The sequence below is a fragment of the Larus michahellis genome, chromosome 3 (assembly GCF_964199755.1).
Source record: "Larus michahellis chromosome 3, bLarMic1.1, whole genome shotgun sequence".
Lineage (NCBI taxonomy): Eukaryota > Metazoa > Chordata > Aves > Charadriiformes > Laridae > Larus > Larus michahellis.
Genome location: NC_133898.1, coordinates 51,727,540 through 51,743,383, shown reverse-complemented (window position 1 = coordinate 51,743,383; position 15,844 = coordinate 51,727,540). Strand labels below are relative to the sequence as shown.

Genomic DNA, 15,844 nt, shown 5'->3' with positions numbered 1-15,844 from the left:
AACAACAAAACATAAACATGAAGAGAAGAGCTTTCCACTCATATTTGCTCTTAATAGTAAATAATTATTTTTGTCTACAAGTAAGCTTGGTAAACAGGTATACTGAACAGCTCAGTCTAAAACTACATTGTTATTCTTAGCAGAGAGACTATTGTTTTATAAACCTCAAAGCTAAGTGAATTTAACAGGATAACTAAAGTTATACATAGTTGCCATTAGTACAAATGAACAACAACCAAAAAACCCCACATCTGCAGCATGGTATTCTCCCCAGATTTCCTTAATTTCAACTGGATTTGACTTTCAAGCAGAAACCAGGTAATAATACAGGCGGCATATACTAATGGTAAGATTAGTATAATACGCATTTGTTCTCTTAGAGCTTGTGATGATTTTCCGAGACAGAGAAAAGGGAAGTAAAAGTCTAGGCTTCTTTAGCATACCCTTCTTCGCTTTTTGACCTACCACTTATCTTCACCTGTTTTTTACTTTTCTTACACAGGATGCTTTGTTGGTGACTGATGAAAATTATGTTCAACAGATACTATGCCTTTTAAAACAAAGTAGCAGCCTGTATCACTACCTTTCCCTTTTCTGTTACAGAACACAAGTAAAATGTCTGTTGGTGTGTGCCAGATACTATCAAAATTATTACATTCTGGCAGCCCTTCTTCCTCCATGGAAACTCTGGTTTTGGGCATGATAAACGGAAGCAGCTCATTCCTAGTTTCAGTTACTTACTGAAACAGAAACACTGAGCTCTTTTTTTTGTATTCTACCAGTATGCAATTATTTAATGCATAAATCTAGGATCATAAAAGTTCGAGTTAATGGAAAATAATAAAGTGACCATCCAACTTTCTCTTTATAAGCTCCTGGCAAGATAGCAGATTTCCCAAGAAGTATTCACCATACATTCTTTATTCCAAGGGAGGAATACCGTCATGTCAATACCAGTAGCTTTTCATACTTGCAGGGAAAAGTGAACCTGGAATTTATTTACGTAGTACTTTCTTTCAACTAAGACACAAAGAGTACAGCTGCTAGAGATTCAAATACAAACCCAAGAGCACAGCACAGAAACCGGGCAAACGGAACTAATACAACTTCTGCTGTACATCTTCAATCCTCAAAGAGGGCAGCGTATGTTATAATTCACCTCTATTATTGGAATAGGCATAAGAGCTAGGACTGTGCTTCCAGGAAAAAAAAAGGGCAGAATCAAGTTAACAGTTGAAAAACTACATGGTACTACGTGTGAGACAGACTACACTATGATAAGTAAACATAAAAATTGTTATTACTAATATAATGGTAGGGACTAACTACTCCCACTATAAAATGATAAAAGGCTTCTCCATTTTTACTATACATGAGCCAGTCATTACCATTTTCTTCAACAGCAAACAAGAATACCCTTGGATAATGTATTTAGGGGATTAATCCTAAAGTTAACATGGACGATTTAAGACCACATACTTAGGCATGCTAGCACTCAAAGGCACAGTAGAAATACAGCCCATACCATGTTATCCACCTATAAAAGTACAATTGGGAAAATTCCCATCTCAACAGTAGTTCTATCCATGTTAACATCACTGCATTAACTGGCAAGCACTGCTGTTTACCGGCAGAGTTGGAAAAAGCTTTGTTTTCCTGGCAAAATCCAGAATTCAGAATGAGAGGGAAGAGGAGAATTGACTGCTTGATCATTGAACTATGGGCAAAAAATAGCACTCAGGCATGCAATAACCACTGTAACTTCCAAAACCAGAACCGAAGCCAGTACTAGCACTTCCTAGCACTTCATTGCCATTTTTGTCACTACTTGTATAATGGCAAGAGGCCATTCAAGTATGGGGGGGGGGACGACACACACACAGATGACTACAAAATTATTGTCTTAAACTGATCAGCCTGAAAAAGAAGACTAAACCATGTCACGAGAAAGCAAACATGCTGACATCCCAGCTGCTACAGCCTACTGCCAGTAAGAGCATGAGAACAGACTACATGAAAACATCGTGAAGTTGCCAGAAGAACAAGTTATACTGACATTCTTCCAAAAACCTCTCCCATTGGAGACTTCTTCCTTCAGCTGACAAAAGAAACAGCTAAACAAATTCAGAGCTAGAAAACTGGTATCTGCAAGCACTAACTGATCACAAAAAGATAGAAAAAAATTCTTATTAATTATTCTAATAAGATGCTTATGTGAAACTATGTTTTCCAGACTGATCATTTAACACTCCCTCTATCACCTACCCCAGGAAAAGGAGCACATTACTTTAACCCACAGAAGACAAATGCAGACAAGTCTTCAACTCACTTGAAACTGCAGATAGCAAGCTGTGTCACTGCAAAGTTCACACTTCTAGGCAAAAAGAAGAAAATTAGACTTGTTCAAATATTGTAGGAGAAACAGCAGCAAACAAAGTTTCAGTACCTACATAAAGGCCCCTGTCTTTGGTTTGACAAAAAAAAACCACCAAAAATCACACAGACACTTTACCAAAACCAGTTTATATCTATCTTCACTTGTATAATAAAATAGAATCTCTACCTAAAAGCCTGGTTTACCTAAGAAAATGTGTTTTAAAAAATCCACCATGTGTCATGATGTTCTGACTAAGAATTATGACAGTGCAAGAAGAAAGTGACAGAGTCATATAGCTAAGGGCAATTAGGGATAAACTCAAACTAAGATGGTATAGAACACAAACAGAAAAGAACTAATAATTGAAGCAAACTGCAGACACTTATTAGCTGTTTTGCATACACAAACAAATGTTTAGAGTCTTGAAGCATTGCCATAATTTCAGTATTCCGTGGACTATTTTAATAGAAATTGCCATCTTAAATACAGGATTTTTCCTTAAGTTCTACTACTCACATCTTTTAAAAGAAGAAAATAACATCTTGGAAGACTATCAAGTTCATACACCCACTAACATCCAACACCTTGCTTATTCATCATCACAAACTGGGTGCACAAACTGGTAGTTTTAGAAAGTCTTCACAAGACTTTACCAAATGACTTGTGCAGCAGTTCCCTTAAAAGGGAAAAAAAAAATCGTCTTCAAAACAACTTACAATTGAAAAGAGATCAGCTCAGGCATTGTAAAGTATTCAAAGGAAGTAACATCCAAACTACTCCTGTACCCCAAGACTCATAGAACAAAATCCTAAACTAACTTTTTAATCAACCTTTTGGAACACCAAGGACATTCTTGTAAGTTTGGGAAAAAAAGTCATTACAGGATACATAATATTCAGCAAACAGAAGAAAGAGTTTTACATCAATTTTCTTGTGTACTTATCCAGATCTGTCACGGGAAACTTTTCTTGGTAACTGGGATAACAACATAATGAGATGACAGCCACAATCACAGTTAATCTGAACAAATGCCATGATATTTCCAAACTGTTGTCTGCGTCTGAGCTCTGCTCTTGGAAATAAACATTAGAATATCGCGATTCTAAACAAAATGGAACACGCATGAACTGGAGGTTTCATAAGGGGTCAACATCAGCCACAAAGATTAGACACTAGATGCGGTTCACTGCATAGCATGATTACCATATCAGACCCAGACCTACAATACATTCTCACCCTGTTCTCATGAAAGCTTAGCAGCATGAGGTCCCATCACACTTAAACACCGAAGACTGACAAGCTTGAGCTATCTTTTCCATATGATGTGTAAATTGGGACATTATAATTTGTTACATTTAATTCGATTACTGAATTTTAATCCATAAAAGCCAGTTCTCTTACATAGTTTGTTGATATGCACAGACAAAAAGGTGTGGTTGTGAACGAAAGGCCACACTAAGAGATGGCCACATGAGAATTTCTACTGTAAGACCACAGCTAACGTCCACACACTGATACCTGAATCCTACTAGGAGGAAGCCCTTTTCTGAGTACATGGTGTAGAAATAACCTAAAACCACTCAAACTTTTGTACAATAGAACCAGGACTCTAGACAGTGCTATAATGCAAACAACAGTCAAAAGTCTCCTGAACAAGTGGTGGTTATCTTTTCACCAGAATTTCCAATATTGTCAGACAGCATTTACAACATCCAAGTTTATCAAGAAAAGGATTACATCTACACAGACAGGCTAGCAAATGTGCTACTGGAAATTGTCAAAAATATTTTCTACTTGCTTACCTTAAAAAAAAAAAAAAGCTACTTTGGCATATTACTAAATAAAGACAGTCATGGACAAATTTGAAAAATTTGCAACCATTAAGGAATAATAATGACAAATTTAAAAAAAAAAAATAAATAAAATAAAATCACACTCCAGGACCACCCATGTGTATAAAACCAGGTTTTGCCTCAGTTTCTGGCTCTTGGGATTGCAAGCAGACACAAGAGAGAACATTAAGTGATTGCAGACTGATTTTATCATCTTGATTTTCTAGCTATTGTTCCCAGGATACAAGTAGTATTTTTTCCTAGAACACCACTATGATCCGTATTAGTTATCTCAGTAGGTAACTGAAATGGATTTTTAAGCAAATAGCTTTTGCTGTGTATAAAGCCAGGTACTTTATGTCTAGGCTAAGTGAACATCAAGATCAATCTCTTGCTTATTTTTGCTAGAGAATATTCAGGAAGTGTTTGGAATAACTGAACAACTGCACCTTAACAAGGTGTACTGCAGTACTGCATGCTTACCAGGTCTCTCACAAACTTGACAGTCAATGCAGAAAAGTCCTTCAAAATTTTTTTCTCCTCTGTTCAGTATAAGTTTTGCCCTAATATATTTCTAACTCTTGTGATACCCCAGTGGAAGTATCAACACTCTTCCACTCAGTTCAGTCTTCCCACTAAGAATCTACCAGGCCAAACAACACTTGCACTTATGTTTCCATAAAGACAAGAAAAAAAAAAGTAAAAAGTTTCCTCAAAAAGCGTTCAGGCACAATTGTTGCTGTACAAAGAAGCCAAGTCCCTCCCGCTGTACTTTTTGCACATTAAGTATGAAACCTAAGGATGCAAACAAGCTGTTTGCTAGGCCACTGCCCACTACTTTTAGTTGAAATACTTCTTTCAGTCTCCAAATGCCTTTTTATTTAACTACCAACACCTGCAAGTTCTTATGACATGCCTATTAACAGAAAGCACATAGCTTAGCCAATTCGGGGGGGTGTCTTTGACAGACATCTATCAGTTTAAGAGGTATTAAGAGTGGTTCTCAAAAGTGCACCAAGTAACTGAACCAAGCTCCAGTTCTCTCACGGCATCCACCTACAGAGAACACTGAAAGAAAGCTAGATAGTGCATCAGTGGAACGAAAAGGAACATTTCCTTAATTAAAACTTTAAAAAGTATGCACTAACATTGCATACACAGGTAATAACTATTCTACATGCTAGAACAGTTGGTTCACCATTTGTTGAGACTAAATGACATAGCACATCTTCGTGTCAATAGCTGTTGGCACAGCAACACAGTAAAAACCCAAATACACATTGTGTTGTGAGAGCACAACTCAGAGGACTAAAGAACACCCCCTTAATTGCTCCAAATAGATAATGCTAGAGAAAATGATCAAGGTTGCTGTTGATGGATGGTCTGGTATGGTAACCAGGAGGACTGATACATGCCACTGTAGCAGGAGACATGCTACCATCCATAAAAAGAACGTATTACATTGTTTGGGCAACATATACAACCCTGATTTTGTGAAACGCTCCAGCAAGTATATACTGTAATTCAGTCACCCCCACAATTTTGGTAGATTCACCTACCACAGCAGTGGTTTTGTGATAGGGGTCTGTAACCATTTCCAAATGGTTGAAGAGCAATCTGTATATAGGGTAGCCTACCATTAGTCAATAGCAGCTTGCTACCAAATAGAGTAATTAATGAGAAGGAAATTTTCTTTTTCCTTACAAAAGTCTTAAGAGAACCTAAGTGCATTTAAGCGAACAGACTTTTCCATTACACTTAAGAGACCCAAGAGAAAGAAAAGCCAAGCTATCTAGAAACCTTAACATTTCATCTCACTAAAGCATATATCCACATATACACCCATATTTATTGGCCATCCTTAAACTGACAGGCCAGCTAGAACAAATTTATTTTAGCAACTGAAACTAATTTCAGCTGGGCTGATTATTTCCAGGGTGCTTAAACATTTGGAACTTCATACGAGGAGAAAACATTTTCTCCTCATCAAGTCATAGCTCTTTGAGGATTTGTACACAATAGCATTAGCTTGGTGCCAATTCTTTGTATAATCTTTCCTTGGCTTAAGTCTTTTTGTTTCAAGCAGATCTGTTACTCAGTACAGAGAGCCTACTGCACTTTGCTAACGCCTGAATTCAGCAGAATCTCTAGTTATTCTTTGCTCTCTTTAAAAAAAGAAAAAAAAAAAAGATGCCCAGGTTTTATGACAATTTTACAACTTCAGAAAAGTTATTCAACAACTGAACCTGCAACCTTTTCAATAGGCTCCTTTTTTCCATAAGAGACCATAGTTACAAAGACAACAAATCCAAATTATTGCCTTTGATGGGCACTACATAGCAGTTTTGGGGGATATATGGAATGCTCTAAAATTCAGACTTTATGCTCTTTTACTATCTCATTCCTTTCCCATTTGAATTTCATAAGGAGAGCTCAAAACTAACATCTGCCTGAATAGTCAGTCCCTTCACACATATGTGCCCTGTCAGGTGGTGGAGTTATTTGAACTAGCATATTTTAACTTGTTTAAATGTTCATAAAGATATCCTGGGCAATTAACAAGACCAGTGTATAAAAAAGGGACAGTGAGGAAAAGGCAACTCCAAAAAAAAGCGTTGACAGAAATTTGCACAGGCTAGGTTGGAAATGTTATCATATGAACAAATTACTTTGTTTTCTCAGAAGAAAAACAACTTTAACATGCAAGTTGATACAAAAAAAAAAAAAAAACACACACACACACCAAAAGAAGCCTACCTTAAAGCCGCAATGGAATTTTAAAATAAGCTATATTCTAACAGGGGATGTATCAGTCACAGTTTATAGAAAGAAAACAGATGCTGATTTTTTCCACTTTCTTGATCACTAAAGACTATGACAGGACACAATAAATAGGCCAGGACTGCTTCATTCACGGCAAGATTACTTGGCAAATGAACACTTAGAGAACAACAGGTAAGCATGTACTCAGTGTGCATCAGTAACATACAGGTTTCATAAAATAATTCGTTCTCCAAATAACAGAGAAAAAACCAACACTCGCGCATTTTAAAATTTTCACTTCCACTTTGCAGGAGAGGTCTATCATATGAAGTTTTCTATGAAAGAACCTTACAGATACAGAGGGAACATGAAATGGTTCAGTTTCTAGTGTTATCTAGACTGTCTTATGCTATGCCTTTATATTCCCAAACACACAAAATGATCATTTTGATGTGGACATTTAACATTATTTTCTTTCCCCCCTCCAATCTTCCCTCTCAATCCATTCCTTACTCTTTTCAAAGCTTACATGAAAGGCAAAAGCCAAAGAGAAGATGAGCACCTAACTCGTATCCAAACAAACAGCATGAAAGAATGCACCCAGGTTTTAAAATTTAAGATACCACCTCTTTGAATGACATGATGGCAATAAAACCCGCTTAGTGTTTCCTTGTGTAACACCCACGCTGATACTCTGTTTCCACACTATCCCAATATATTTGGGCAATGACATTCAGCCCCATACCCCTGCAAAAGAAAAAAAAAAAAAGGCAAATCTCTCACTGCTTCCTGGAGATTCATTATTAGAATTCGAATGTATCACACAACACATGGCACCACCAACATATTGGCAATATATGGCTTCTCCACTAAGTCCTAATAAAAATCACATTTAGTAACAAGTTATCAATGGCCAGAGAGCAGAAAAACTGTTCATACAACACCTGGCTACACGCCGATTTGTACTGCTATAGCTAAACTACTGTCAAGAGTAGGTTATTTAATAAAAGACTTCGGTGGACCAAAACAATTTAAACAACAATAAAGTTTATAATTTGCATTGACTTTATTTGAGCAGCTTACATTCATTATCTAAGTTGCACAGGATCAACTGTGTCCCAATGTTTTCTTTCCAAACAGACTTAACCAAAGGTACTGTATATTATATTATTTATAAATTATATGTAGTTACCAAAAAGCCAACCAAAAAAAATGTATAGGCTATCTGCTGGAATTATTATTTTTAAATAGTTTCTAGGCACACAACAAGGGTTACTCTCTCATGACACCCAAAGGTCTCTCTTCCATTCTGTAGTAGAGTATCATTCTGACTGGCTTTCTAGCAGGCAATATGACATCTCTAATCTGACCTACCATCATCTTAAAAAAACCAGTATCAGTTATATACAAGCCCTTGGATACCACATAACATCGTAAATCAAAGAGAAAAGGGCCAAAAGAACAGACAAGACAAAAGAGCAAAAAATAATCAAATAATCAGGATTTCTAAGGAAAAAAAAACATGGAATTATCATGTAATTTTGAAGACTGACATTGAAGTTCTCTAGTATACGTTTAAATGGTTTATACTTTGATTTTCTAGGTTGGTTTAAAGACCAAGTGATGACATTTTCATTTTGGTAATCACCACTGAGATGGATCTTTAATATTCTTCATATGAAGCAATATCCTACCTTTTCTAAACTAGAAAAAAGTGCTATTATATCACTTTCCATGTTGTATTTTTTGAGGGATCTAGAATACATGGAAAGAACAACTGCCATTAATTTGCAATACAATTCAAAACACAAAACTGACAAGCCAGAACAGGTAAGGTATGTGGCACACTTCATTAGCGCACTAGTTAATTTTTAAACAATATCTGTCAAAGGACATCACTACAACTTACAAACTTTGTACACAGAGATCACAGCAAGCACAGCAGCAACAGAATAACACGGAGAAGCACAGCAAACTACTACAATATCCACAGAAAAGGGGAAAAACTAGGGGAAAATCTGGTTAACTAGCCTGTTTCATATGAAACTACTGAAGAAATCATTCTTGTTTCCCCAACCCCTTCTGCCATCACTACAGCCCTGCTCTACTTCTCCATTTATGAAACAAAATAGCTATCAGTAATCCAGGAGCGATAGCATCTGTACCAAAGCCAGAGTCATCAGTTTCTAATCTGGCAGGTTGCAGGGGACAACACACCAGTCTTCTAGCTAAGAATTAATTTCTCGCTACCCTCCATATCAAGAGGGAAAAAAATACCCACTGAAGCACTTCAAACAGAAAGGGAGGAAAAGGGAAGAGCCCAATATGACCACAGACCTAAACAGACAGCACAAAGTTTGCATCTGACAGTCTTTTCATTGCACTCAGAATTAAATTCTATGAAGTAATCCACAAAAATAAGTAACTGAATTGACAAGATAGTAATTTTGTTAAGTGACATATGTGAGATTAAGAAAACATATGTACGACAAATTTCAGAGACTCATTTTTACATTCTAGTGAGAGAAGGACAGCTTTATTATTCAAGTGCCTGGGCATTTAATTTCTTTCCCATTTATTTTAGAATTGTAGAGAAGAAAAACAATCATGAGTAGAAACTGTTACCTGTTATACAGAGAAACATCCTGTTTTATCTCCTTGCACCTTCTAGGAAATGAATGCCACAGAAGTTACACATGATAATTTGACTTTTTTAGCCTTTGATATCTTCACTTGTCTAAAGATCAAGATATCAGAAATCATATCCAATGTCACATCATATAACGGACTGAAGTTACATTTAAAAATGATGTGGCAAACTAAACCTAGTATTTAGCAATTAAAACAGGCAATGTCTTCCTCAGATGAAAGAAAATAACAGAATTGGGGAGGTTACTTTTAACCCCTTTCCAAAAAAAAAAAAAAAAAGCTCTACTGCCTTCACACACAACTTGAGAGAAAGAGTCAAAAGAAGTTACACTCTGCAGTTTCACTCTCTGACAAAAAGAGGTTAATGTACCTAAAATTAAAACACATTTCCTTCTTCCTCCTACTTAAACCTTCAAAAAGAAGGTTACATACACTGAATCTGTAGTATATGTAGTGCTTTTGCTCTCCTATGTATGTCATTATGTATAATGGCAATAAGAACCTCATTTAACAGTAACTTAAGTAGTTCAAGGGCTCCAAAAAAGGAAAAAAGAAAGCTTTCTGTATGCTGAGAGGCATTATTCTCAAGTTTTATCCTTGTAGAACAAGAACTTGCAAAGCTTGCTTCTCTTTCTAATGCTTTCTCAAAAGTGATTGAGTCACTTTTAGTCAGTCACGTACTCAAGGCAAAGCATCACCTTCTACCTTTGGATTTACTTCATCTCAGCTAGCTCCATGGTACAGCCACCTATCAAAACCTTGCTCCAAAATAATAAAAAATAAAAATAAAACAAGACCACCCCCAAACCAGAATATGGAAAGGAAAAATAGCACTATATACAGGGTAATAATCAGTTCCACAGGAGAAGCCTGCCTCCTTGTGGCTCAACTAATCATAAATCAGATTTCTCCAATTTGTTCCATTACATCCAGTAAATCTGGTGAGCCAAGAGAGTAACAACAAGCTTCCAGTTTGAGGTGGCTTTTGGGTTTGGTTTTTTCTTTGGTTTTGGGGTTTTTGGGGGAAAGGGGAGAGTTGATGAAAAAGAAAGATGTTTCTAATTTTAAGAAACTGGCAAAAGTTATCCGTCTCTGATTACTGAAAGATTGCTTTTAGCCTCCTTTTCTAGATAGCAAAGATGGGCCAGGAGGGGACAGAGGCCCAACTTAAAAACAACCGACATTCTTTACAGGGCAACAAAAGCAAAAGCTTGTCCGCACTTTGGCACCTAAATCCAGAAGGGTCCAAACCTTGGCTCAGCTGCAGCTTAACCTATCAGACTTCTCTTGATGCCTTAGCTTTCAACGGATAAATCCCCCTTCTGCCTACAGGTCTGCTTCAGGGTACACCTAGGAGGATTTCACTCTTGGCAGCGGTGGAATGTTTGCTGCTTTCAACAAGATGCAGACATTCCTCTGTCCTGCCTGAAGGGCTCAATTACATGGGGCTACTTTCTTAATGCCTAGAAGAGTAAGTCCTTTAGAAAACAGCTGGGGCTTTTGGCTTTTTTTTTAATCCAGTCACTCTATTGTGCAAGAGCTTAGTGGTTAAAGAACTCAAAACCTGTGTGACAAATACACAAATTCAAATTCACACCAGTCTTAGGAGGGGATCACATCATCAGGATGACTTTGGCTTGGGAGAGCATGAGTAGCTTTCCAACCATCTTGCAAAAGCTGCTCCATTTTGTGCAAGTCTGAGACACAAACCACTTTTGCTACAGATTAGGAAAGTCATCCATGAAAAGAAGGGAAGTTCCAGCCTCCAGTCCAAAGGCTTTTTAACTTGAAACACATTAAGTCAATGCAAAAGTAGCCCACATTTTTCTCAGTCTCACAACTGTTGGGCTTGCAATTTGCTTTCTTCTGTGTCACAACCCCTGTTTTAGGAACTGTTTTTCTACCCTTTAAAAAAGTGAATTGGATTCACTCTTTCCAATCTACAACACAGTGATTTTTCTGGAAAAGGAGTGAACTGAACCCATGGCGCTCTCATGCTTGCAATCATTTTAATTGGAGATTCACTGGAGGGGAGAATCAAAAAGAAAAAATTAAAAAAGAGACATTTCTGCTCCCCTCCAAGCACATTTTGAATGAAAGGCCTTGACTCTACCTTTTTTTTTTCCCAAGGAAAAAAAATAAAAGAAAAAGGTTGGCACCCCTAAATTACAGACATAGAAGACATCCTTTCTTGCTACTACAATTTTTATGTCTACATCCAGAATGAGAAGCATTGCAGGTTCCTTTTTTTTTTTGTTATTATGATTTACACATTTACTAATGAGACAGCTTCTACATTATCTGCTCTAGCCCTTTCGTGCCTGCTCAACTCCTGCCAGTCCAGAGCACTGCACGCAGGGCTGTGGATTCCACCACTCTCGCCAGAGGCCAAAAATTAGGCAAGGCTGTACCACACACTGCAATATTCAAATAGCTTCATAGACCTCATTAGAAAGGTTATAAATGGAGAATCAAAATAAGTAGAAACTTATATTAACTCTGAGACTACTCTAATAAAAAAAGCAAAGCAAAAAAAAAAAAAATCACTCTTTTCTCTTACTCGGCTGCAATCCTGGCAAACACCTTCAACTCTACTGAAGAGAAAGGGAATTGGTGGTGTTCATCACATCACGGGACTGGCTGCCATACCAAACAAGTCCAGTACGTCTGGATAACGCACTGTCTGTGTATGGGAAAAAAAAAAAATCATCCTTACGGAAAAAAACATTCTGTTTGTATAACCAGATCTGTAATTAACATGCAAATTACTTACAAAAATGAAGAACTATCCCAGCTTTTGTAATTTTATAGAATGAACATGGCAGACACTTCAATTTATTAAAAGTGATGTTCTTCTGTAAGCAACTCTGTCTCCATTATATTGAAATAGTGTGCAAGTAATAAGGACTACATGAAGTCATACACACCAAGAAATTTACTACAGCAGGGTTTCTGTTCATAAGTTTAAGACAGTTTGTGTTTTTGCTTTATACCAGGGCCTGACACTAAGTTAATAAGCCTTTTATTGAGATTCAAAAGCTATTACATTACACACATCTTCTTCTACTTACATTTGCTAACCTATGCTGAGGCCCAGGATTAAATTTTACGCTTCGCTGACAGAAAATAGAATCCTAAATCACAAATCCACACATAATTGTTAATTTCCCCACTTTTTTCTTGTGGTCACAGTACCTATTTTCTTCCTTACCACACAGCCTTACTCTAGACTTTCACATTTTCAAACCTAGCTCTGAGCTTCAGTTTAGGCCTACGAAATTTCTCATTTTCTTTAAATTATCTTCACTAAACTCTCCCCATTACCCCAACCAGAAAGGTTTACTAAATTTTGAGCAGAACGTTAACAACTACTGAAGCAAGGATCAGGATCATAGGTCTCTTAAAACCTAGTAAAAACTCTTACTAATATCAATAATAAACAGCAGCAGGTTCTAGTAGATTAAGTACCTGACTTGTACTCAGAAAAAACAGGTTTCTTTTCTATTTTATCCTCACCTAGTCTTCTAGGTGACCTTGGGCAAATCACTATCCCCACACTGATGTTTCCCCAGCATTAAAAATGAACTGTACAGAGTTGCAAATCCGTCTGGAAACTCCAAATGAAACACACCATAAGACTTAAAAATACATTTCCCTACCTTCAGATATATTTGCCTTAGATAGCTATTCTTTATCCCATTATACATCATCAGCAGCGTAAGATTGCTTTTACTTTCTAAATACGCTATGGTTGTTCCTCAAAAAGGCTTTAGGCTAGTGCCTTACTTTGTATCACATGCTTGATCTATTTCTGATACTGTATCTACTTTGAAAGACCAAGAGCTTGTATTTAGCAATACACACTTAACGCACACTTTAATATATTATGTCAAAAGTTGCTGTTGAACGCATTCCTAAGCTACTGGGAGAAAATAAAACAGGACACATGAGAACAGAGAGCCAATTACCAACGAGCAGCAACTCATTCTCTAGACCCTTGCTCACGTAAGCAATCTTGTAAGTAATCATGAAAGTATTCGTTTCCACAACCTACCACGGGAACCAGTCATCAACAGATTTTTACTGAGAATACATGCATTGATGAACCAAACTGCATCAAAGCAACAAAGAAAGATTCCTCTTCTTATGCACTGCTGGACTTAAGAAACATTACTTTCCATTTAACAGGAAACTGACATTTAGCAGCAAATAACACTGCTTAACTGCGGTGCACTTCACTCACTTGCCCTCTTCCCATTTCTGGGTTTGTTTGGGGTTTTTTTGAAAAAAAATGATGTAATCATGAGATGCTTTTCCACTTTTCCTATTCCAAAATACAAGGCTTAAACAACAGTTTCTAAAAGCTCTTGGCTTTGCTAGTCTTTGGCAGAAAAAAGCCCACCAAAAAAGCGCACTTGATCATAACTATTTTTTCTAAACAGAGATTAGTGGATAACGTTGACACTTCCCATATCATGCCACAAAAACCTGTTTTGATTGACATAAATGTGAACTATGACGTACTTAACTTCCAGCTATTTTCCTAATCAATGAATTACTACAACACATTGAAAAATTTACTTAATAAGTTGATGGACAGAATAATGCAAAATTAGTCCTGTACTGCCAGACAACTTCTTGAACATCAGTAACTGAGCCGTTAGAAAAAAGGAAGAGACAGACCTTCCACACCACAGACACGAAACGTGACAAATCCAGCTATTTCCTGAAATATTGCAAAACCGATCGGAAAACTGTATCTTCTGGGCGTAGCGATAAGGAGAAAGGAAACCGCTGTGCATCCAAGAGGGGGGAAAAAGCGGGGGGAAACGCATTTGCAGCTCGGATCCTCGGCTACTCTCTAGGTGGGAACACCAGCACAGACGACTCCGGTGCCAGCGAGGGAAGGAAGGGGCAGACGTTATCTGCCGGGAGGGGAGCGGAGCGAAGCAGACACACACAAACCCCCACCCCCGGCCCGGGGCTCAGCCCCGGCCCCCCCCGGGTCTCCCCTCCCACAGCAACTTCCCCCGGCCCGGGACGTGGCCGGCCGCAGTTGGATAGGGAGCGACGTGACGAGGCTGAAACCGGTCTGAAGTCCACAAAGAAGCCATCTGCCTCCGGGAAACGGGCTGGGGAAGGGCGGGCGGGAGGAAGGACGGGAAGGAGAAGCCCGGAGGAGTTTCACCACGCCTGAAAGCGACCGGCTCTCCGCCCCGCGGGGGTGAGGAGACAACCCCCCCCAACCCTCTCCTCCGCCGCTGCCCCCGCCCCGAGCCGCCCCGCCGCCGGGGCACGGAGCGGGCGCACCTTCCCTGCCCGCCCCGCGCAGGGGCTCCGAGCTGGGCTCTCACCTTCCTCCCGCCGCCACCGCTGCCTCCGGCCAGCGCGGCGCTGCCGCCCGAGTACATGTAGTAGGCGATGCCCAGCACCCAGAGGAAGGCGAAGCAGAGCAGCAGCCGAGACCTGCGCCGCATCGTCCCTCCCGCGCCGCCGCCAGGCCACCAGGAAACGGCCAGCAGCAGCCACCGCTCCTACCGCCGCCGCCGCCGCGCAGGGTCAGGGGGCAGAGGGCGAACGCCCGCCCCCCCGACCAATCCCGCGCCGCCCGGCCCCGCGGGGGGCGGGGCGGGGCGGGGCGGGACTACCGGCGTCGCCATGGTTGCAGCACGCCGGGCCGCCGGCCGGGCCGCCCCCCCCCGGCTCCTCCTCCTCCTCCTCCGCTTCCCTCACGGGCCGGGGGCCGCGCGCCCCCGGCGGCGGCAGAGGAGCGCACCGGCACGGCCCCGCCCCGCCCGCCGGCTGCCTGCCTGAGGGGCGCGCGCTGCCCGCCGCCCCGTGAGGGGGTTGCCGCGCGCTGCGCCTCGCGACCAACGGCCGAGCGGCGCGGAGCAACGGCTTCCCCTCCCTGGGGCGGCGGGATCGATATATTCCCCTCCGGCTGCGCTGTCCCCGGGCGGGCGGGAGAGCAGCCGGCCGGCGCCCGGAGCGGCGGGTGCGGCAGCGCGGTGTGGCTTCGGAGCCGCTCTGGGGGCCGCTTCGCCGGCTCGGCGCGCTCTGGGCCCCGGCCCGCCGCCTCCCACCCCCGGCCTGCCTTCGGGCCGAAAGCGGCGAAGGGTCGGTGGCCGCGCAGTATGGAGCGGCCTCCCGCGGGGTCCCGACGGAGCTGGGGCACGGGCAGCGCCGGCAGCGGGAGCCCTGATGTGAGGGGTGATCCCGGCTC

At 40.5% G+C, this 15,844-nt stretch overlaps 1 protein-coding gene across 1 annotated transcript in view; it reads right to left on the bottom strand.

Moving 5' to 3' along the window:
* Window positions 1–15,171, bottom strand: part of GALNT2 (polypeptide N-acetylgalactosaminyltransferase 2) — a 96,604-nt gene extending 81,433 nt beyond the window's left edge. Inside the window, exon 1 of the mRNA XM_074580150.1 lies at window positions 14,976–15,171. Within this exon, the coding sequence (XP_074436251.1) occupies window positions 14,976–15,098 (123 nt within the window). The 5' untranslated portion in view covers window positions 15,099–15,171. The remainder of the gene's footprint in view (window positions 1–14,975) is intronic.
* Between the last annotated feature and the right edge of the window lie 673 nt (window positions 15,172–15,844).